At 44.9% G+C, this 21,579-nt stretch overlaps 2 protein-coding genes and 1 long non-coding RNA gene across 4 annotated transcripts in view; all 3 read right to left on the bottom strand.

Moving 5' to 3' along the window:
• Positions 1-21,579, bottom strand: part of LOC309337348 — an 89,696-nt gene that overhangs the window by 20,204 nt on the left and 47,913 nt on the right. The gene's annotated exons all lie outside the window — the stretch shown is intronic.
• LOC309336807 (cholinesterase-like) lies at positions 658-6,935 on the bottom strand. Its single transcript, XM_081853160.1, has 4 exons — positions 6,805-6,935; positions 4,150-5,632; positions 3,177-3,343; positions 658-1,584 (listed from the first exon to the last, which is right to left on the bottom strand). The coding sequence occupies exons 2-4, from the start codon at positions 5,619-5,621 to the stop codon at positions 1,526-1,528; spliced, it is 1,698 nt and encodes a 565-aa protein (XP_081709286.1). The 5' UTR covers positions 5,622-5,632; positions 6,805-6,935; the 3' UTR covers positions 658-1,525.
• LOC309336740 (cholinesterase-like) lies at positions 9,890-20,983 on the bottom strand. Of its 2 annotated transcripts, none has more exons than XM_081852993.1 (5): positions 20,885-20,983; positions 16,399-17,899; positions 12,392-12,537; positions 11,771-11,859; positions 9,890-10,852 (listed from the first exon to the last, which is right to left on the bottom strand). In XM_081852993.1, the coding sequence occupies exons 1-4, from the start codon at positions 20,949-20,951 to the stop codon at positions 11,789-11,791; spliced, it is 1,785 nt and encodes a 594-aa protein (XP_081709119.1). In that variant the 5' UTR covers positions 20,952-20,983; the 3' UTR covers positions 9,890-10,852; positions 11,771-11,788. The 2 variants fall into 2 exon arrangements, with proteins under 2 accessions (XP_081709119.1, XP_081709120.1); XM_081852994.1 differs by lacking the exon at positions 20,885-20,983 and adding an exon at positions 19,771-19,923.

Here is a 21,579-nt window from a genome sequence, read left to right on the forward strand (position 1 = left end):
ACATTGGCTCCCAGTACATTTCCGAGCACAATTCAAAGTGTTGGTGCTGATCTTTAAAGCCCTAAACGGCCTCAGTCCAGTATATATGAAGGAGCGTCTCCACCCCCATCATTCTGCCCAGACACTGAGGTCCAGCGCCGAGGGCCTTCTGGCAGTTCCTTCACTGCAAGAAGCCAAGTTACAGGGAACTAGGCAAAGGGCCTTCTCAGTAGTGGCACCCGCCCTGTGGAACGCCCTCCCACCAGATGTCAAAGAGAACAAGAACTACCAGACTTTTAGAAGACATCTGAAGGCAGCCCTGCTTAGGGAAGCTTTAATGTTTGATGCATTACTGTATTTTAATATTTTGTTGGAAGCCACCCAGAGTGACTGGGGAAGCCCAGCCAGATGGGTGGGGTAAAAATAAATTATTATTATTATTATTATTATTATTATTATTATTATTATTATTAAATGGGGGTGGTTAATTAGAGGCCAAACGAACAGTAATGGCAAAGTGAGTATGCCACACAATAGCATTTGGCTCAGCTGCCAAATATTTTACACTCCCAGCACATCTGGGAACCTCACTTTTTGGAAAGACCTGCATAGATTTAGCTATCATTCCTGTCATTCCTTTTAACAACAGCAACAACAATAAAACACCAAACACTTGCATTATTTTTGAACGTATATATTTCCTCGCAAAGTCTGCCTTTATCTACACATTTCAACTAAGCACATCCCTTTTTAATATGCATTTCGGTATGTATCTGAGCTGAAACCCAGTATGCAATATTTAGTGAACTGTGAAAACCAAAGTCTGCCTGTCTTCTGATCTGTAATTTTTTTTCAGGACAGACACACTTAGGTTGGTTCAATGAAAAATTCAGACAGAACGAAAGCTTCAAGGATTCCTAATCTTGATATCTTCTTGTGGTGGTTGGAAAAACCTATGAATGTGAGCGATGACAAAGGGGTAATCCGGCTGCCCTCTGAGAGAACGAGGCTGTACTCACTTCATTCCTTTCAGTGTCAGTCCCACTCAAGCACTCGCTACCTGTTTATACTGAACATTTGAAGAGCCTCTCCAGAATGCACAGGCTAGGCCATGCTGCCTAGGGGATGCATGACTGACATCAGCATAAAGGAGTCCTATAGGCCATCTGTCATGGATGCTTTAGCTGAGACTCCTGCATTGCAGAGGGTTAGCCTAGATGACCCTTGGGCCCCTCCCAACTCTGATTCTATTATTCTATGCAGGTGGCTGCCTCCTTGGGGATGGAAACCCTAAATGAGCCCATGTCTTCTGCAGATCCCATTCATCCACTCAGTTGCCCAGAGTACCAAATGCCCGAGCAGGATTTACATTTTCATCAACTGTCTATTTGTTTTTTTCTTCAGTCAGTTTTGTCCCAATGAACAGCTGCGTTGTGAATAGTTGTGTTAAGGAGCAGGCCTAGCTGAAACTGTTTCTAAGGCATGATTTCCCCCATTTCAGAGCTTCCCTTTTCACTTGCTGCAAGATATTTCCTTTTCTGCCTTTCTAAGTTTCTGTCGCACTGTTCTCCAAAGTAGATGAAGCAGGAACTTCTGGAGATTTTTCTGTGAAAGACAAAGGTGGGACAGAGGGGGAAAACTGATAAGCAGAAGGTTAAACAACTATCCATGCAGCAGATTGCTCAGTCTCCTGACTTTTGTTTTTAATCAAAAGCGGAATCCCCCTCCCCACATTTTTATGGTACCCTTCATGCCCCACTGAAGATGGGGTCTTAAGCTGCTTCAGGGGCAAAACTCTCAGAGGTGGCTGAGGGGAACAGGTGTTCCTTTTCCCCCTCACTTTGCCAATTTTTTTTTTTTTAATCCATTACCACTACTCCTACAGAATGTACCAGAATGTTGCGGGAACTGATGAGGCCTTTTTTAAAAAAGCAGAGGATGGGGAACCTGTGGCCCTCCAGATGTTGTTGACCTGTGGTGATCATCCCTGACCAGTAGCCACTAAAGATAGACAGATCTGCCAATTTTGGTTCTCCCAGTTTCTCATTTCTTCATTCTTAAATTCAGTTCCTCACATTCCTGCAGCTGCCGGCAATTTAGGTGGAAAAGGACTCATGAAAATATGTGTGGAAGATCATTTATCTATTTGTGTCGTTTTGTTAGGTTGTTTAATGTTCTTGCTCTTTTAATATGTTTCATTAGGCCAGTTGCCTGGGAAAACAAGGAAAAGAATTGAATTGTATGCAAGTGAAGGCTGAGGGTTTGGGGCAGCCTTGGCAAATGTTGCTAAGGGATTTGGGGTGTTGAGAGAATGACCTTTGGAGGGTGGTTAAGTCAGTGAGGGGAGAGGAGAAGAGGAACCTTGGAGTACTGAGGGAACAATACTGTTGTGGAGAGTTTGTGGAGAACCTTTGATAAAAGAAAACCGTCCTCAATTTCTTGAAGTGGCCACGAGGAGAACTGAACAGGACCGTGATGTGAGAAAGAACAGCTAGATGATGATCCGCTTTCAGCATTGGTGCCTAGTATGCTGAGGCAACTCTTTCTTAGAGAGGGACATATTTGGGCCTTGTTCTAGAACATTCTGGGCTCACAGAAGATAGCACTGGTTCCAAGTTTCGGAGGGCACTTGAACAAAGCAAACATCATGAGGCCCCTTCTCTTACCAAGTCAACTGCCACTCTGGCATTTTCACCGGCTGGTATTATTCACCTTTCTCCTCATTGCTACCACCGGCTTGTTTGCCAGATGGAGAGGCAAGCAGACAGGGACATCCACTGCTTTGCCTTTTCACCCCCCCCACCCCTTGTCTGAGCCAGGGTGACAGGCAGGTGTACAAGCAGTGAAGAAGAGAAGCAGGTGGGGACGGATCCTGTCCGTGATCCCTCTCCTGGGGTGTGGGCCCAGAACATATGCCCCACAATGCCACCTCTTTGTGCAGCCCTCACAGAAGTATTGCCTACTTTCAGTGATATCCCTTCTTGTAGTGGTTGCACTGGGGGCATGGTTCTGATCACGCCAAGGCCACGGGTCTCATTCCCTCACGAGCCACCTGCCTATTCCTGTATTGCAGGGGCTTGCACTAAATGATCCTTGGGGTTTGTTCCAGCTCTACGATTCTGTGATTCTGTTCTGTGATTCTAATCCAGAGCCGGGAACTGCATATGGTTCCTTTCCAAAAAGGGCCCTGATCACACCTGTTTGTGTGGCCTTAGAATGCAAGGAGCTCAGGAAATCGCATTGTGGGCTAGGCGACATCCGTTTGAGCTGGGCTGCCACATCTGTGCCAATGTGGAAGAACTTCTGCTCTGTGGCGTCGTAGACAGGCCACTGTGCCTCATCTCCCATGGACCCAGTGGGATTCCTGTAGAGGAAACAAAGAAATCAGAGCCATATCTCAGCCTCAGATTGGTTTGCAGGGTGAAGCTTCCAGTGTTGTATAATGTAATAAACAGATAAGCTACACCAGAATTTAAATGCTGTCTAAACCCTGCTCCCAGCGCTGCCGGGAGTGCTGTGCCACAAATAAAAGTTGCCCCATAGCTGACATCAGAAGTGGGCAGCTGTGCAAGGATTCCAGTTGCTGACAGCAGTCCTGTATATGGGCAACAGATTCGCTTTAGGAAAAATGACTGTGTTTCTCAAAATAGTGCCCTCCAACCCAGGATCACACATGCTGTGGTAGAAGCTTACTCACAGGTGCGGTCAGCCATTGTCCATGATAACTACAGCAGAGGTGGAGTACGCCTTTCAGAGCAGGGGCCAAATTACCTCATACATAAGCTTTAGGGAGCCAAAAGTGGGCCGGTCAATGGATGTGACTCTTGCCTTGTACAATAGGCTACATTCCTGCTATGAAAACATCAATCTCTCCATTGAGGCATGCAAGAAATATTACCTCACTTTAAGGATATATTCCAGTCTGGGAAAAGCCCTCAGGGATGACACAGATCCCAGCAGGTGAGAGGGGTGCACTGGGGAGGGAGACGCCCAATGACTGGACAGAGAGAATCCCACCCGTCCTCCACAAAATGGAAGCCTTTTAGCAAAGGAAGCATGCTGGGAGGTGGACAACCCACAACATTCAAGCTGAACCACATTCACAACCTGCGCAAAGGTGTCATCAGTGACACAGATGACCCGAAAGTGTTTGATTAATTAATGCCTTACCCGCTTCTGGCAAATTCTGCCCAGTATCGCATCACTTGGCGGCTCAATTCGGCTTCGGCAGCCTTCACCTCCGATCGGTTTGTTTGCAACACTAATTCCACGCTTCCAAACAAGTAAGGTACCTCAGCTCCATGAGGTGTCCCCGCCCATTCAGGCCAAATAGAGTCAGGATTGCGGTGGTCAAAGGAGTAAACATAAACTTGGTTCTTATCTTTCCCCACCTTCTCAGCAAACTCAAGCAGAGGGCACACAAAGAAGTGATCTCCCATATAATGACTCATGGCCAAACGATATTGTTCCGACCCATGGCTACCTTCAGTGTACTTCTGTAGCACATCCTGGTCAACATTTTGTTTGGTTCCTCCTTTGAAAGTTCCATTGACTGCTTTAAGGGCCTGCTCCCGGGTCAGTATTGCATCCTTCAATGTCATGTTAGGAAACATAAAAAATACCATAGTTGACCCTTCATCAGCAGTGACGCCAGTGAGAATGGGTTTGCCGTGAACAAGGCCACTCTCCAGCAGCTTTGGGGGATCATCTGGGAGGAACTCCCCATCCGTTGTCAATGAGAAGAAAGTTTGCAAGGCATCAAACATTTTGCTGTTCATTTCCAACCCCTGTAGGCAGCTTACCATAGCACTGTGGTTAGCTTTAGGGCACCCCACGAGGCCACTCACCATCGCTGAATCTCTTAGGGCATTTTCAGGATTCTTCCAACCCCAGGGGGCATTGGGAACTCCACTCTGAAGCACAGCACGGGCAAAAAGGGGTTGGCTGGCCGGTGAAAGCAGGTGGAAACCAACTGCGGCTCCTCCAGCACTTTCGCCAAAGAGAGTTATCCGAGTTGCATCACCGCCAAACACAGCTGCGTTCTCACTCACCCACTTCAGAGCCAGATGTTGGTCCCACAAGCCAACGTTTCCTGGGGCATCTGGCGGCATGTACAGGAAACCTAGGGTCCCCACGCGGTAATTCATGGAGGCCACAATAACATTCTCTGTAGCTGCTAACAAGGCCCCATTGTACATATCCAAAGAGGCTGTGCCAATGATAAAACCCCCGCCATAGATCCAAAGGAGGATGGGCACTGGTGTGACTGGCCGTGGGTGGGGCACCCAGATGTTGAGGAAGAGGCAGTCCTCTGAAAGTGGTGTGTTAGCAGCAAATAGCTCTGCAAATGGCATTTTTTCAATGTTTACCTGAAGGCAAGAGTTGCCAAAGCTGGTGGCCTCCAAGACCTGGCTCCACGGCTGATGTGGAACTGGCTTCTGGAAACGCAGTTTGCCTATGGGGGGCTCAGCATAGGGGATGCCCAAGTAGGCGGTCACAGAGCCAGGGCCAGCCGGGAGTCTTTTGCCTCTAATAGGACCGCTGCTGGTGACCACCACAGTATCATCATCAGAGGCAAAGCTGGAAGCCAGGAGGAAGAGGAGGATGCACAAGGAGGAGGGTGAAGTCTGGAAACAACACATAGCGGCTGCAGCTGAACGAATCAGAAATAAGGGTGGGGTGGGAAACATTAGAATATGGGACATTTGAATAATGCAACCAAGCCTGAATGCAAGAAGAAACCCAAATGGAAGGGTCAGTATCAAACAAATCTGCTTTTGTATATCCCTTCCTACAAAAGAACATATAAGGTAAAGGTACCCCTGCCCGTACGGGCCAGTCTTGACAGACTCTAGGGTTGTGCACTCATCTCACTCTAGAGGCCGGGAGCCAGCGCTGTCCGCAGACACTTCCGAGTCACGTGGCCAGCGTGACAAAGCTGCTCTGGCGAACTGGCACCAGAGCAGCACACGGAAATGCCGTTTACCTTCCCACTATAAAGTGGTACCTATTTATCTACTTGCACTTAGGGGTGCTTTCGAACTGCTTGGTGGGCAGGAGCTCGGACCGAACGACGGGAGCTCACCCCGCTGCGGGGATTCGAACCACTGACCATGCGACCGGCAAGTCCTAGGCACTGAGGTTTTACCCACAGCGCCACCCGCGTCCCGTATACCACAATAAGAACATATACCACAATAAAAAACTCTTTAAGATGCCAGGGGACACTGTCCAGTTTTTCCTGGTATTTTGGTGGTTTCTAGTCCCTGCACCATCCTAAGCACATATAGTTATTAATTCCTATTTTATTTAACAGAAGTTTTAGTTCCTCTAAATTATGAATGCAACAGGTAACTGGGTATATCACATCTCTCGATCATGCACATCTGTCCTAACAGCTACAGTACACCTTAAATGGAGACATTGAGGAGTATCTTCCACTTGCTCAAATCTCCTGGGGAATCAACACCTGGTACTCAAAGCATCTCCAAACTGTACTTTAGCTATTCCACAAATAAGGTTTCTCCAGATCTATTGTTGTACAGTTTGACAGAAGGGGTTATCATTGAAATCGCCAAAGACAAACCCAACCCCAAAAAAGGTAAAAACAGCAACAACATTGACACTGCTAGAACACAAGTTTCTGATTTCCTTTCCTATGGCAGATCGTTTACCTGTTCTACAGAGAACATTTCCCCATTCTCATCCATTTTAAGAGACACTCTGATTTGTGATCTATAGTTGCTGTGGTTCCAGTTTTTGGTAATGTTCTGAGTTATCCCCCACGGCCAACTCACATCACAATTCTGTTCCTTACAGACTCACCCTGATGGGGTTCTCCTGCTCCTCAGTATCTCCTGCAGCTCACTCTGAAGAGGAAAGCTAGGTACAGCTGAGGATCCAGAGACTCTTATGAAAAACACCTGGGTGTGGTAGCATCTGCCCATCTGTACGTATGCAAAAGTCAATGACCAACTGGCTTTGCTCACCCAGTGGGAGGAGGCTACATCTTGGCAGGATCCGATTGTATGTCAGGGGTCAGAGAGACCTTGCTTTTACATAAATTGGGGGAAGGTGCAGGGGGAAAGACAAAGGGCCTCCAAAATAAGTCATACTCAGAGGAGACCCACTACAGTTAAAGGACATGACTATGATAGGACCATTGATTTCCATGTGTCCACTCTGAGTAGAACTTAAAAGGATTCAGCCCAAGGTTATTTCAATCCTTCTGTCCTTTGGCCATGGAATGATACAAATGTCCACAAATACAGGGAAAGAGCAACCTGGAACTCCAATTTGGATTTTTGAAAAGTAGCTTTCCAAGAATATACACCTATTCCTAAGGCATGTGCAGGCAATGAGATTTATTCAACTAACAACTAGTGGATCAGCAACAGATTAAGAAAATAGGCATTAATACACAAATAGATTCTAATCTAGAATGCTCTAGCTTCTTCAAAGGTCCAGATGCGCCTATGGCAGCCTCTCCCGTCAGGCTTTTCTCACAGTCAGTTTGGGGATGCAACCAATGAGTAAGGTCCTTCTAGATCCATAATTTGATGGCAGTTTAGCAAGGAACTCCAACCAGCAGGTGGCAGCAGAGATATTGCAATAGCAACTGGGGTCCGTTGCAAGAGGGAGCTCCAGCTAGGGTTGCCAAACTTCAAAAAGTAAAATTCATGACACCTGGGAGTTCCTAACAGCTTTTTGAGCTGTTACCACTGATTTGCCCATCTGATGCCATTTTTTAAACCCGAAAACCAGGACATGTCAGGCATTTTCCTGACGTATGGCAAGCCTAGAATTGCAACACTAGGAGGGCTTTACTGCATTGCCCAGAATTGTTTGAGGGAAGAAATGTGCTTTGAATGTGCTTCAAATGAATATTTTATACGCACCTTGACTGTGTGTGTAAGTCCCTTTCCTGAACTTCCTGGGTCTGCCAGAAACCTTGACTCTCGTTTTTTCCATATATTTTTTATTATTTTCATTAATAAAATAAAAACATAAAATATAACAACATTATAATAGCCATTTCTAAAACATTTGCTCCACCGAGCTCGTGACTTCCTCCCTCCCTTCAATTGTTTCTAATTTCTTGATAAATTATATACACATTTCTGCTGTCAGTTTCTGTCGTTCAATACATCTCAAGTCCTTCTATTATCCATGGTCAGATACTATTTTTATATTATGTTGCAGGATTCATATCAATCCTGCTAGTGTCTTCACAATTTACTCCAATCTCTCTGGAATTTCAGATCGCCTTGGTTCCAGATCCTCACAGTCAGTTTGGCTAACTCCGCATAGTCCATCATCTTCATCTGCCACTCCCTGATCAATGGTAATTCTTGTGATTTCCATATTTGGGCTAAAAGAATTCTTGCTGCAGTGGTGGCATACATAAATAGTCTTTGGTCTGCTTTTGTAATTTCTTCTCCCATCAACCCAAGAAAAAACACTTCCGGTTTTGGGGGGAAGGTATATTTTTAACTTGACTCTTGCATTGAACCTGAATTCTTGCTGGAGACTGAATCACCATCTGAATGTGACCACCCTCTGGAAGATAATAGCCATTGTGCATTTGAGAAGGACAGTAAATGCCTTACCGGGCAAACTCTGCTCAGTATCGCATCACTCTGCCATATATGTTTGTTTATAAATGCTCTACTAAATAAATAAGTAAAGCAGGCAGTGTTCCACTAAAAAATAGTAATTATCTTGTACATATCAGTAGAGCATGAAACTCTTGATCTCAAGGTTGTGGGTTCGAACTTCACATTGGGTGGAAGAATCCTGCACTGTAGGGGGTTGGGCTAGATCATCCTCATGGTCCCTTCCAACTCTATGATTCTGTTCTATGACTCTCTCTCTCTCTCTCTCTCTCTCTCTCTCACACACACACACACACACACACACACACACACCAGCTTAAATAAATGTTCTTGCACCACACCGCCAAATTGTGTGGCACACATATATGTCTATAACATAGCAACCACATTTATTATAAACTTCCCCTTTTTCAGTTAAGGGCACAGTAGGAGGGTGCTGTTCCCTTGGTCTCTCTCTACTGCCCAACAATTCCCAAAAGAGATTTTTTTTATAAAAAAAAAAAGGTGTTCTGCTAACCAGCACAAAGAGGACAGCTCTCTTTGCTGACCTTGGGGTTCTTTCAGCAAACAAGCTACAGTCATTCACCTTTGGGACCCTGGCTTTGAACACGTTCTGTGTTTTCTAGGAAAATGTGAGTTGCTGATTGTTTGTTTTTAGGTTCCCTCCCCGGTACGCCCCAGTTCTTTCACACATCTGCCTCAAGGATAGGGAAACCAGCCAAGCTGGATCCATAAAGGACTGTAGGTGAGGCTAAGGTAAAGGTAAAGGGACCCCTGACCATTAGGTCCAGTCGTGGCCGACTCTGGGGTTGCGGCGCTCATCTCACTTTATTGGCCGAGGGAGCCGGCGTGGCCAACATGACTAAGCCGCTTCTGGCGAACCACAGCAGCGCACGGAAACGCCGTTTACCTTCCCGCCGGAGCGGTACCTATTGATCTACTTGCACTTTGTTGTGCTTTTGAACTGCTAGGCTGGCAGGAGCAGGGACTGAGCAACGGGAGCTCACCCCGTCACGGGGATTCGAACTGCCGACCTTCTGATCGGCAAGTCTTAGGCTCTGTGGTTTAACCCACAGCGCCACCCGCGTCCCTGTAGGTGAGGCTACCCAACTCTTAATCACCTGACATCAGACATCATGGTGGTAGATGTGAAGTGTTTTCCTTTGCCTGCAACCACATGTCTTCTATACAGACTCCCAATATTAAGCCCAAAGGATTTCAGGATCTTTTTGCTAGAGTTATGGCATGAATATGTGTTAACCTTTTCCCCGCAAGAAAACTCATACACAAGAGGAGCAAAGAAAGACTGGTTTATTGCATGAAATGAAAGTTTCAGAATATATGGATGCCGCTTCAGACAGCAAAATTACCCTATAGGCAAGCAGCAGCTCTTGCCACACCAACACACCTTGATTTAAAGAGTAAAAGAATCCCTAACTATTCCCAAAAGTCTGCAGAAAGTGTGTGTGACAATATTGCCACAGAACTGACACTGAAAGTAAAGTAAGAAAGGGAAGAAGAGGCGCATCTGTGTCCTGAAGCAAAGCATGTTTTGGTTCCTTGAGGGTGTAGAATTTATTACTGGAGTTTGGAGAGTCAGCTAACCATTGAAAATCGAGCGGGTTTGTACTCATTTTAGCCAATGCATCCTTAAGGAGAGGAAAGGGGTTGAGCAATTTCTTATAACACCCACATGGATTTGTTCTATTGTCTCCTTCCCACAAGTTCCTGTCTATTTCCTATGTCATTTACTTTGTTCTGTTGGTTGGTGAAAGAATATAACCCTCGTGAGAAATGGCTAAACTGGTGGTCTTTGTTTCCTGAAGCCTGAAGGCTATCTTACTGTGAAAGAGGCATGGCATTGTGGTATGTATTATGATTATTATTTGGGGGGAACAGGTGGAAGAATGAAGTTGTTAGCTTTGAACTACAGCAATCAAACTATCACTCATCAGGACCAAAGCAAAAGTAACTTAAACTTTGCTAATATCAAAAGGAAATGTATATTAGATGTTTCAGGAATCTACATCTGCCAATGATATTGAAACCCACTTCTCAAAACGGCAGAACAGTTACTTTGCTAGAAGTTCAAAATTTCGCAGACACATAAAAGGTTTCAATTGGTTGTGAGCATGTTAAGATCGCAGGAAGCAGTGGGTCTTTATCAGCATGGAAGTCCCAGAATATCTTGTCAGGTTGTCTTCTAGGTCACTTGGTAATGATGCTTTATACTTGAGGGACACAGAGTCAAGCAACACCTGTTGAAAAGATGAGTGTGGTTTGGTCAGAATGCAATATAGGCATGAATGAGAGAAATGTGTTTAGCCAAAAAAATGTGTGTGTTAGGCAAAACTGCAGACCAAAAAAAAGTGTATTAGAATAAATTAGCACTATATTACTGATGAATTTTCATGAGCACTTAAATATATATATATATTGCAAATTGATGTGTAAATGTATGGTAAAGGCAAAGGTAAAAGACCCCTGGATGGTTATGTCCTGTCAAATCAGACTATCGGGTGTGGCGCTCATCTCTGCTTTCAGGCCAAGGAAACCGGCATTTGTCCACAGAAAGCTTTTCTGGATCCTATGGCCAGCAGGACTAAACCACTTCTCGCACAACAGGACACCGTGACAGAAAGCAAAGCACACAGAAACACTGTTTACCTTCCCGCCACAGCAGTACCTATTTATCTACTTGCACTAGCATGCTTTCGAACTACTAAATTGGCAGGAGCTGGGACAGAGCAACGGGAGCTCACTCTGTTGTGGGGATTCAAACTGCTGACCTTCTGATCGGCAAGCCCAAGAGGCTTGGTGGTTTAGACCACAGCGCCATCCACATCTCAGCATGTGGAAATGTGGAGAGCTGAGGAAGAGGGTAACAGGAGAAAGCGCTCGTCTACTTCAGCTCCCTTTGGGCTGCAGCACAAAGCCTTCCTGATGTGGGGAAATGGACAGATGTTCATGTTCGCATTTAAAACATGGTTCCAGGCACAGGTTGCAGAAGAAGGCATTTTAGCTGTGGGCCATGCAAACCATTAAGCTGGATGACAGAGAGGGGAGAAAATGTCCTCCTCTCAACTGCTCAGTATTGTCTACCCATTCATTCTCTGTTCATTCATTCATCTCTCTATACTCCCCAGCTCCAACATTTCCTCTGTAGTCCTAATGACCTTTCATGGAGATGCCCTCTATTGGGTTGTGGATTCCTTTTTCCCGTCCTCTTCCTTGTGTGAAGCAGCAGAATCCTCTTTCAATTTGTCTGTAGAAGAAGGAAGAAGAAGAAGAAGAGTTTGGATTTGATATCCCGCTTTATCACTACCCGAAGGAGTCTCAAAGCGGCTACCATTCTCCTTTCCCTGAGAAACTTCAGAGAAGTATGACTAGCCCAAGGTCACCCAGCAGCTGCATGTGGAGGAGCAGGGAATCGAACCCGGTTCACCAGATTACGAGTCTACCGCTCTTAACCACTACACCACACTGGAAATGAGATGTTGAAGACTCTAGAACAAGGGTCGCCGACCTATTTAGGCATATATCCACATCTGGATTTTGGAGTGAGTGCCCAGCTCTGGTTTCTTCTCATAGAAGTGAGAGAGGAAGTGGGAAAGAGTCTCAATCTTCCAGCTTCATCCTTCAGTTCTTGGCTTTTCACAGGACAATAGGTAACCTCACTTACCATCTTATGGTGATGCCAGTTACAGTACAGACATTAGAAGCATTTGTCTTATGAGGTCTTAGCCCCCACCGCAGTCCACTCACACCCATACTGCAAGGCAAAGAACAGAGCTCACTTATCAGCGTATTGAAGAAAGTGCAGTGTTCCACAGGTGACCTATCCACAACCTGGGTTGGCTCAGTGCTTAGGTGGAAGAAGTTCTGCTGTGTGGCATTGTAGAGCGGCCACTCTACCTCACCGGCAGCTGACCCCGTTGGTTTCCTGCAGAGGATGTAAAACAAATATGTAACCCTAAACACCAATATACTGCTCTCCATCTTCCATCCAGGCAAAAGGCATTATCAGAGTTTGGGGATATATCCCAGTCAGGCAAAAAAACACTTGAGGAACAAAACAGAGCCAGTGAGAGCTGGAGAATTCTGGAGGCCAGATATTCACGGGAACACATTTGGACCTCGTCAGATTTGCAGATGACACCAAACCGGGAGGGTTAGCTAATGCCACAGAAGACATGATCAGAATTCAAAATGACCTTGACAGATTGGAGAACTGGGCCCAAGCCAACAAAATGAATTTCAGCAGTGAGAAATGTAAGGTTCTTCACTTAGGCAGGAAGAACCAGATGCGCAAATATAAGATGGGGGACACCTGGCTTACTAGCAGTGCATGGGGCAGAATTTCACTAATTAAGATGCTAGTATTGCCCAAAATGCTATTCCTATTCCAAATGCTACCAATATTAAAAGGAACGTCGATCTTCAAAGAATGGCAGAGGCTGATCACAAGATACGTTTGGCAAGGGAAAAAACCAAGAATTAAATATAAATTATTGACAGATACAAAGGAGAGGGGGGGCTTTTCCCTGCCAGACCTGAAGATATATTATGAGGCATCATGCCTCTGTTGGCTGAAAGAATGGATCAACCTCAAGAATACAAAGCTGTTAGATTTGGAAGGATTCGACAATAGAGCCGGATGGCATGCTTATTTATGGAAAGAGAAGAAGAAGGGCTATAAGTCATTTGATAACCATATTGTTCGGAGAGCGTTGTGGGAAGTATGGGATAGATATAAAAACATATTGGAAGTAGGAGTCCCACACTGGCTGTCCCCATTAGAGGTGTTAGCTGTTAAAAAAGTCAACATGAGAGATAATTGGGCGACATATGGAGAATTGGTGATGAAGGAAGGAGGAAAATGGAGGATAAAACCATACGAACAAATAAAAGGTCAGGTTTATGATTGGCTGCATTACCTCCAAATAAATGAAATGTTTAAGAAAGATGCAAAGGAAAAAGGGTACAGAGAAAGAGAATCTAAATTTCAAACAGAAATAGTGAACAGCAATTATAAGGTGATTTCAAAAATGTACAAAATCCTGCTAGATTGGCATACGATGGATGAGGGGGTAAAGGATGTGATGATTCAATGGGCCAGAGATTTGGGATACAATATAGAAATAGATGATTGGTACAAAATATGGAACGAAAACATAAAATTTACAGCTTGTGTCTCCCTAAAAGAGAACTCAATGAAGATGGTGTACAGATGGTATCTAACGCCAGTAAGATTAGCCAGAATGTACAAAATCAGTAATAAATGCTGGAGGTGTGGAGAGAAGGAAGGTACATTCATGCATATGTGGTGGGAGTGCAGTAAAATAAGGGAGTTTTGGGGGACAATACATAACGAACTGAAGAAAATACTAAGATATAACTTTGTTAAAAAACCTGAAATTTTCCTATTAGGAATAACAAGAAAGGATATAACAAGGAAAGACTGTAAATTTTTTCAATATGCTATTACGGCGGCAAGGATGTTGGTGGCTCAGAATTGGAAGGGAAAAGAGGTCCCAACTCTGGAAGATTGGAGGGTAAAACTTATAGATTACGCAGAATTAGACAAATTAACAGGTAAAATAAGATATCAAAAAGATCAGAAATTTTTGGAAGACTGGGGGAAATTTACGGAATATTTGGAAACTGCATGTGAGGAACATACAACGTTAGTGTGTTTTAAAGAAGCTTTGTAAAAGAATGAGGAACGTTACGTGAAGATATATAGAGATAGAACTGTAACACTTAATAGTAATGTTGAAGTTAGGAAATGTGTAGATAGGATGGAAATTACGAAAGATTGTCGGAAGAGTTGAGGGAAGTCCAGATAATGAAAATAAGTGATATGTACTTGGATATAAATAAGTTTTTCTTTTTGTGTTGTTAAAAACTCAATAAAAATATATGGAAAAAAAAAAACAAAATGACCTTGACAGATTGGAGAACTGGGCCCAAGCCAACAAAATGAATTTCAGCAGTGAGAAATGTAAGGTTCTTCACTTAGGCAGGAAGAACCAGATGCGCAAATATAAGATGGGGGACACCTGGCTTACTAGCAGTGCATGTGAAAAGGATCTAGGGGTCTTAGTGGACCGCAAGCTCAACATGAGTCAACAGCAGCACACAAAGAAAGGCTAGTGCTATTCTAGGCTACATAAACAGAAGTATAGCGTCCCACTCAAGGGAAGAAATAGTACCAATAGTATCTTAGTCAGACCACACCTCGGATACTGTGTGCAATTCTGGGCACCACAATTTAAGAAGGTGGGGTGTGTGCAGAGGAGGGCAACCAAGATGATCAAGGGTTAGGAAGCCAAGTCTTATGAGGACCAGTTGAAGGAGCTGGGTATGTTTAGCCTGGAAAAGAGGAGACTGAGAGGAGAAATGATAGCAAGCTCTCTCTTTTTCTTTTCTTTTTTGGTATTGATACATGAAAAAAGAAAAGAAAAACAGGACAAGAAATACAAACCAAACCACGATATAGACAATATTAGTTACAAATCAATAAAACAAAAAGCGGTCCTTTGACTATAGACCCGACCTCCCGTCCATTCCTTATTTCAATTATCTATTATCTGTTGCCAATACACGTTTTTGTCTTAAATTAACTAATTATTGATTTATCTAAGATTTCAGATCTTTCTTAAATCTACTACTAAAGTTATTCAAAGGCTGCAACAGAGTTTAAGCTTCTGTAATTGTTTTTCAAATGAACTTTATAGACTTCCCATTTTGAGATGAAGATAGCAAGCTCTTGTAAAGCGAGGCAGGGCTGGCTCAGGGAGAGTGGTGGGAGATGTGCCCCCCCCCCAAAAAAATGTGCCTGAAGTGATTGCCCCAGCAACCACAACCACATACAACGCCTCTGCTTGGGAAGGTTCTGGTCTCTCTTTCCTTGGAGGTTGCTAAACAGTGGTTGGGTGGCCATCTATCATGGATACTTTAGCTGAGATTCCTGCATTGCAGGGGGTTGAACTAAATGACCCTTAGGGTTGCTTCCAACTCTACAGTTCTATGATTCTATGATCTCATTGTACACTTCCCAAACCTGGTGATCTCCAAATGTTCTCAGTTACAACTCCCACCGGCTCCATGTTCAATAGGCATAATAGGAATGGCAGTCAAAAACATATTGGAGGGTATCAGGCTGGGGAAGGTAGCTTTTGTGGGAATGTTCTGGGGTGCAGGAGAGGATATATTGTGAGATTATATCCTAATCCAACTTGTGCTAACAAGTTCCCAAAATATCAGCAGAGTTTATAGACATCCCCCTTTAAGTTCGCAACGGTAACGTCTGCACAGGTTCGCTAGAACCTCTACAATAATTGCTCTGGTAATTTCCCCTTTGTTCCCTCTTAAAATACAAGACACGACATAGTCTTTATAAAAGTATAAAACAGTTTACTCACGTTCTGTTCACAATATGATCCCAGAAGGCAGACAGCTTTAAAAAGGTAAAATACACTCAGAATCTATCTTATAGCAAGATAGTCCTTTCCTAGGGCATCTCATTGAAGGAAGATGGCAGAGAGAGACAAGAGAGACAAGAGAGAGAATGGCTGCCTGCCCTGTGCCACACCCACCTCTGGTCACATGCGGAGGAAGTCCGTCCCCAGGAAGTTTACCTGCTTGCTGGACAGACATCCCTCCCCATGTTCTAACATGTACACTCTAGGAATGTTGTCATTGACTGCTCCTGTGTTTTACATCCCACAGCTTTAAGGGTTGAAAGGGCTTGCCTTCTGTATAAAGGTGAAGGGCAAGCGAGGAAAAGGTAATGCCTTACCCACTTCTGGAAAACTCTGCCCAGTATCGCATGACCCTGCGGCTCAGATCAGCCTCAGCTTCTGTGTAAGTTTGATTGGCGGCCAAAGCTTTCTCGAGGGTTCCAAACAAGTAAGGCAGCTCAGCATCATGGGGTGCCCCAACCCACTCAGGCCAAAAAGAGCCTGAGGTGTGGTGCTTGAAGTAGTAAGCGTACACAGGGCTCCCAACTTCTTCCAGCTTCTTAGAGAATTCATCCATTGGGCATGAAAAGAAGTAATCGCGAAAGGACTGTGACAAGGCCCTGTGGTACTGAACTGGATCCTGGCCTTCCTTGCTGTACTCCAGTGCCACAGCCTGGGCAACTTCTTCCGTTGCATTTCGTATTGCCATCCGTATCCCTTTCAGCAGTAGCTCGTGAGTGAACTGGTGGCGCTCGATGCCAGGAAAACTAAATGGCATAAAGGTGTTCCCTTCGTCAGAGGTAAAACCAATGAGAACTGGCTTGAGTTTGATGTGCCCAGGCTCCAGAAGCTTCTGAGGGTCATGAGGCAGGAAATCTCCATCTGTTGTTGGTATCACAGGAAGATCGATAAGATATTTGCCTTTCTCAAAGAGGAGCATTTCCTGTGGAGAGAATTCTGTGGCATTTTTCGCCTGTAGGCAGCTCATCACAGCGCTGTCATCACCATCAGCACAGCCCACCAGCTGGGCGATAGCGAGGGATTTTTGCTTGGCTTCCTCAGGACTCCCCCAAGCCCAGATGGCACTGGGAGATCCACTCTGAATCACAGCTTGGGCAAAAAGGGGCTGGCTGCCTGGTGAAAGGAGGTGGAAACCCACTGCTGCTGCTCCAGCACTGTGGCCAAATATGGTCACCCGAGTCGGATCTCCTCCAAAGGCGGCGGCATTCTCATTGACCCATCTCAGAGCCAGCTGTTGGTCTAGCAAGCCCAAATTTCCTGGAGCTGCTGGTGGCATAGAGAGGAAGCCTAGCATCCCCAGGCGATAATTCAGGTTGACAACTATCACTCTCTCAGTAGAGGCTAAGGATTCCCCTTTGTACACGTCCAGGGAAGATGTCCCAGTGAAAAATCCCCCTCCGTGAATGAAAACAAGGACAGGGGTTGGTGTAGAGGGACGCGGGTGGGGAACCCAGATGTTGAGAAAGAGGCAGTCTTCTGACAGTGGCGTATTGGGTGCCCACACGTCTGCATCAGGGATGCCAGAAAAAATAGACTGGTGGCAAGAGTTGCCATAGCTGGTGGCTTCCAAGACTTGGCTCCATGGCTGATGTGGAAGGGCCTTCTGGAAACGCAATTTCCCCACAGGGGGCTCAGCATAGGGGATACCCAGGTAAGCCGTCACAGAGCCGGAGCCAGCTGAAACATGCTTGCCCTTGATGGGGCCACTTTTGGTGACCACCACGGTGTCATCGCCAGGGGCAGAGCCAGAGGCAGGTGAAAAGAGGAGGAGAATGTAGATGTAGGGGAGTGAAGAGAGGATACCAGGCATTGCAGCAGCTAGAAGGAGATTTTAAAAGTTACATTCAATAAAAGGCAGGTCATTTCTCTCTCAATGATCCGCTGCTCTGGCCTGCTCACATCAAGCCCTGCTCTGCGGTTCTTCCCCAAGGTCCCACAAGGGTTGGACTCGATGGCCCTTGTGGTCTCTTCCAACTCTATGATTCTATGATTCTAAGGGCAACACAGATCATGGACCTTGGATGCCTTCTGCAAACAAGCCATGAGCTCCCTCGCTTAGCAACCTGGGCTGACTCAGCACCAGGCTCCGTTTACATTGTTAGAAAGGTGGAAAATCAAACAAATTTAACACATTTTCTCCAGGTTTATGTGTTCCAATGCTCAGCTATTCAGGAGGTTTGGGAGACCAGTTACTCTAGCCATTTCCTGCCCATAGTCCATTTTTCTGTCTAGGAATCAAATTTAACCACCCATTTCTACATTCTTTATGTATGTCGATGTTCCTATTTCCCCCCTAAATTGCAGCAGGCATGCAAATATGCTTGGAAGTGCATCAGGTGGCGGTCATTAATTTAATCCTTTCACTGCAGATCAAGAGACCAATGAATATTGCAAGGTTTCAACTCCCCTTTTGGAAATGTCCTTTGGATTCCATAACTCTTAATATAACTTGTTTATATTGATAAAAGCTCCATTGAACGCAGTGAAACTTATCTCTGAGTAAGCATGCACAGGGATTGCCTTGTACATCTATCCACAAGTTTGAGTTCTGACTCTGTGTGTTCCCTTGATGCAGTTGCTGTTTTGCTTTCTCCAGTGTTCCCAATGTTTCTTAAAGCAACAATTCTTTTTCCAGAACAAGGCTCTTTCCAGAAACAGAGGCTGACGGTGGATAGGTAATAGAGAGCCTTCATTAACATTTTTCATCCAGGACTTATGTCACAGGGACATACTAGGCTGTCTGGTGGCAAAATGCCCCCGGAAACTCAGCTGGACTTTTGAGTAAACATACATAGATGAAAGCTGTAGCTGGGCATAAGCCACATTAATTCAATAGGACTTACTCCTGACTAGACATGGTTAGGATTGCAGCCTTTGCCATATCACAGGGATGTTGTTGGGACCCATTTCTTAGGAATGGAGGAGAAATTCTGTCTATCCAGTATGCATTTAAAGTTGAAACACAGCTATTCTGAATTTTGTGTCTGAATTTTGTGATACAGTTATCTAACCCAACAATGCTTACATAAATGGATGTATTAATGGAAAGTGGAAGGAAGAGTGAGGATCTTAGTGAAAATAGCATAAAAATGCATTATATTAGGCAAATTGTTTCCCCAAAAAAATGCTAATCAGTCAAAACTGCTTATAAATATATATATATATAATGAGAAATTCTTACTATGCTGCTACTTAATTTCCATGGCAATGTCTTTATAAATGCAAATGGATGCAAAATGTGGAGAGCCAAATTTATGGTTGGAAAAATGAGAACCAGAGAGAGACTGATATGGACAGACTCACCATCCCTATTCAGAAGTAAGATCTTCTGGGATTGATGACACTTCCTTCCTACTAAGTGTGATTGGGAGTGCAACCTAAATAACCCACCTGAAGCAAAATAATTCAAGACCAGGTCACTAGATCTTTGGAAAACCTGCAAAGAGGGGAGGACTTCTGGGTCCTAAATGACAGAATGGACATCACATCCCTCTTTCCCCTCTTTCTCACACCCACACCCCAAAGGCTTGGGTTAAAGCTATGTGTAGCTGTTGTAGTTCAGAAAAATCATTGTCAACCATTGTCAACCATTGACATTGTTTCAGAATTAGATGCATGCAGACCTAGGAAGTCTAAATCCAAATCAATTCTTCAAAAGCAAATGGGTTTTCCTAATTGTAAGGACTCACCTCCCGTCTCCTTCATGAGTTGTTTTCCACTCCTGATCCCAGCTCAGGCCAAAGGGGAGAACAAATTGCAGAAGGGACCAGTGTGTTCCCTGCAATGTTCACAAACAACCAGCAGCGACAGAGGGTAACTGTGCTAACTGAAAAGAGCATTGACCTCTTGGGCTCTGTCCAAAGAGTGGGAGGATGCTATAGATTGACAAAGTGGAAGTTCATGTCTTGGATCAAGCATATGGGGAAATGGAGGCTTTGCTTTGCTATGGAGTGATAGAACAGATTCCCAATCCTTGATATGCAACTTTGTGGCTTTGGGAGAAGAGTCCCTGTCTAAGGCTATCAGGGGAATGGTGACTATGCTGTCCCCCACATACACACACTAATGGGGGCAGTGGGACTCTGAATACCAGGTGGGGAGAGCATTATTGTGCTCAACTCCAACTTCGGGGCATCTGATTGGCCACAGTGACAACAGGATGCTGGACTAGATGGGCCTGGGGCTTGATCTGGAAGACTCATGTGTTCATAAGAGTGTGTCTTAATTTATTTTAAATATTGTTGCATGCCACCCCACTCTTGAAGCAGTGCAAGATTCCAGGGGTTTCAGACACCGACCCAGAGTTTGTGTTTCCTTTCAGAAATGAGGTCAAGCAGAGACTGTGGTGTCTTTAGGATGTATGGTTTATTTACATGTACAGTGGTACCTCGGGTTAAGAACTTAATTCGTTCCAGAGGTCCGTTCTTAACCTGAAACGGTTCATAACCTGAGGCGCGCTTTCGCTAATGGGGCCTCCTGCTGCCGCTGCACCGCTGCCACGCAATTTCTGTTCTTATCCTGGGGCAAAGTTCTTAACCTGGAGCAACCACTTCCTGGTTAGCGGAGTTTGTAACCCAAAGCGTCTGTAACCTGAAACGTCTGTAACCCGAGCTACTACCATATCATTAGAATCTTAGAATCATAGAACTGGAGAGTTGGAAGGGACGCAACCTGAGCCTACGATGGAGGGGTTCACAGCACCAGAGGCCCAAAATAGTCTTGATTCTCCAGGATTCACAGCCATGTACTGACAAGGTGGAAGTCCAGTGCTGGGATCAAAAGCATTGGGAAACAGAGACTTACTTTGATGTGGAGTTTGAAGGAAGATCTGCAACCTCACAGCACTCAGAATAGAAGGGTTCCTGAACATATTTTGGTTCTTTACTTTAAATATTTTTATTCCACCGTTCCTATTGGCTTTTGGCGGTGTGTTAAGTAACATTAAAGGAAGCAATTGGCTTATGGCCCCTGGGCTTACTGGCCTTCCACCAAGTGTGTCACAAGTTTATTTGTACTTACACTCTCACTTTTAAGAAAAAGAAGCAATGAGACCTGGGTAAATAAATGCTACTGCCCTGCTATCCATTGGATAGCTCAGTTGGTTAGAGCGTGATGCTGATAACGCCAAGGTCGCAGGTTCGATCCCCGCATGGGACAATTGCGTATTCCTGCATTGCAGGGGGTGGGACTAAGGTAATCCTCAGCTCCCTTCTAACTCTGCCATTCCATGATTCTATGTATCTGGGAAAGGCAATGATGGAGCTTCAGGAAGCCTCACTTCTGGTAACTCCATGGCACACAGTGAGAATTGATGGGAGGAATTAGGGTTATATCTGATTCAAGAGAGAGAAGCAGCTGAGGGAGGCTTGGCAGGAATTGCTCAGGGGGGGACCAGGGAGTGCCTGGGTGCAAGAAGAATTCTGACACAGCCCTGATTGGCTGAAGGATCAAAAGGCGTCATGCGAAGCAAGAGGGAGAGTCCCCCAGCAGAGAGCAGG

The sequence above is a fragment of the Podarcis erhardii genome (assembly GCF_964252035.2).
Source record: "Podarcis erhardii genome assembly, chromosome: 2".
Classification (NCBI taxonomy): Eukaryota; Metazoa; Chordata; class Lepidosauria; order Squamata; family Lacertidae; genus Podarcis; species Podarcis erhardii.

Coding starts and splice junctions, on each gene's coding strand:
- LOC309336740 (XM_081852993.1), bottom strand. CDS start 20,951: ATGTTCAGGAACCCTTCTATTCTGAGTGCTGTGAGGTTGCAGATCTTC. Junction 12,538..16,398: donor GCAGAGTTTTCCAGAAGTGG/GTAAGGCATTAC, acceptor CATCCTCTGCAG/GAAACCAACGGGGTCAGCTG. Junction 11,860..12,391: donor TTTCTTCAATACGCTGATAA/GTGAGCTCTGTT, acceptor CTTCTTCTACAG/ACAAATTGAAAGAGGATTCT.
- LOC309336807 (XM_081853160.1), bottom strand. CDS start 5,621: ATGTGTTGTTTCCAGACTTCACCCTCCTCCTTGTGCATCCTCCTCTTC. Junction 3,344..4,149: donor GCAGAATTTGCCAGAAGCGG/GTAAGGCATTAA, acceptor TTTCCTCTACAG/GAATCCCACTGGGTCCATGG. Junction 1,585..3,176: donor TTCTAAGGCCACACAAACAG/GTGTGATCAGGG, acceptor TGTCTTTCACAG/AAAAATCTCCAGAAGTTCCT.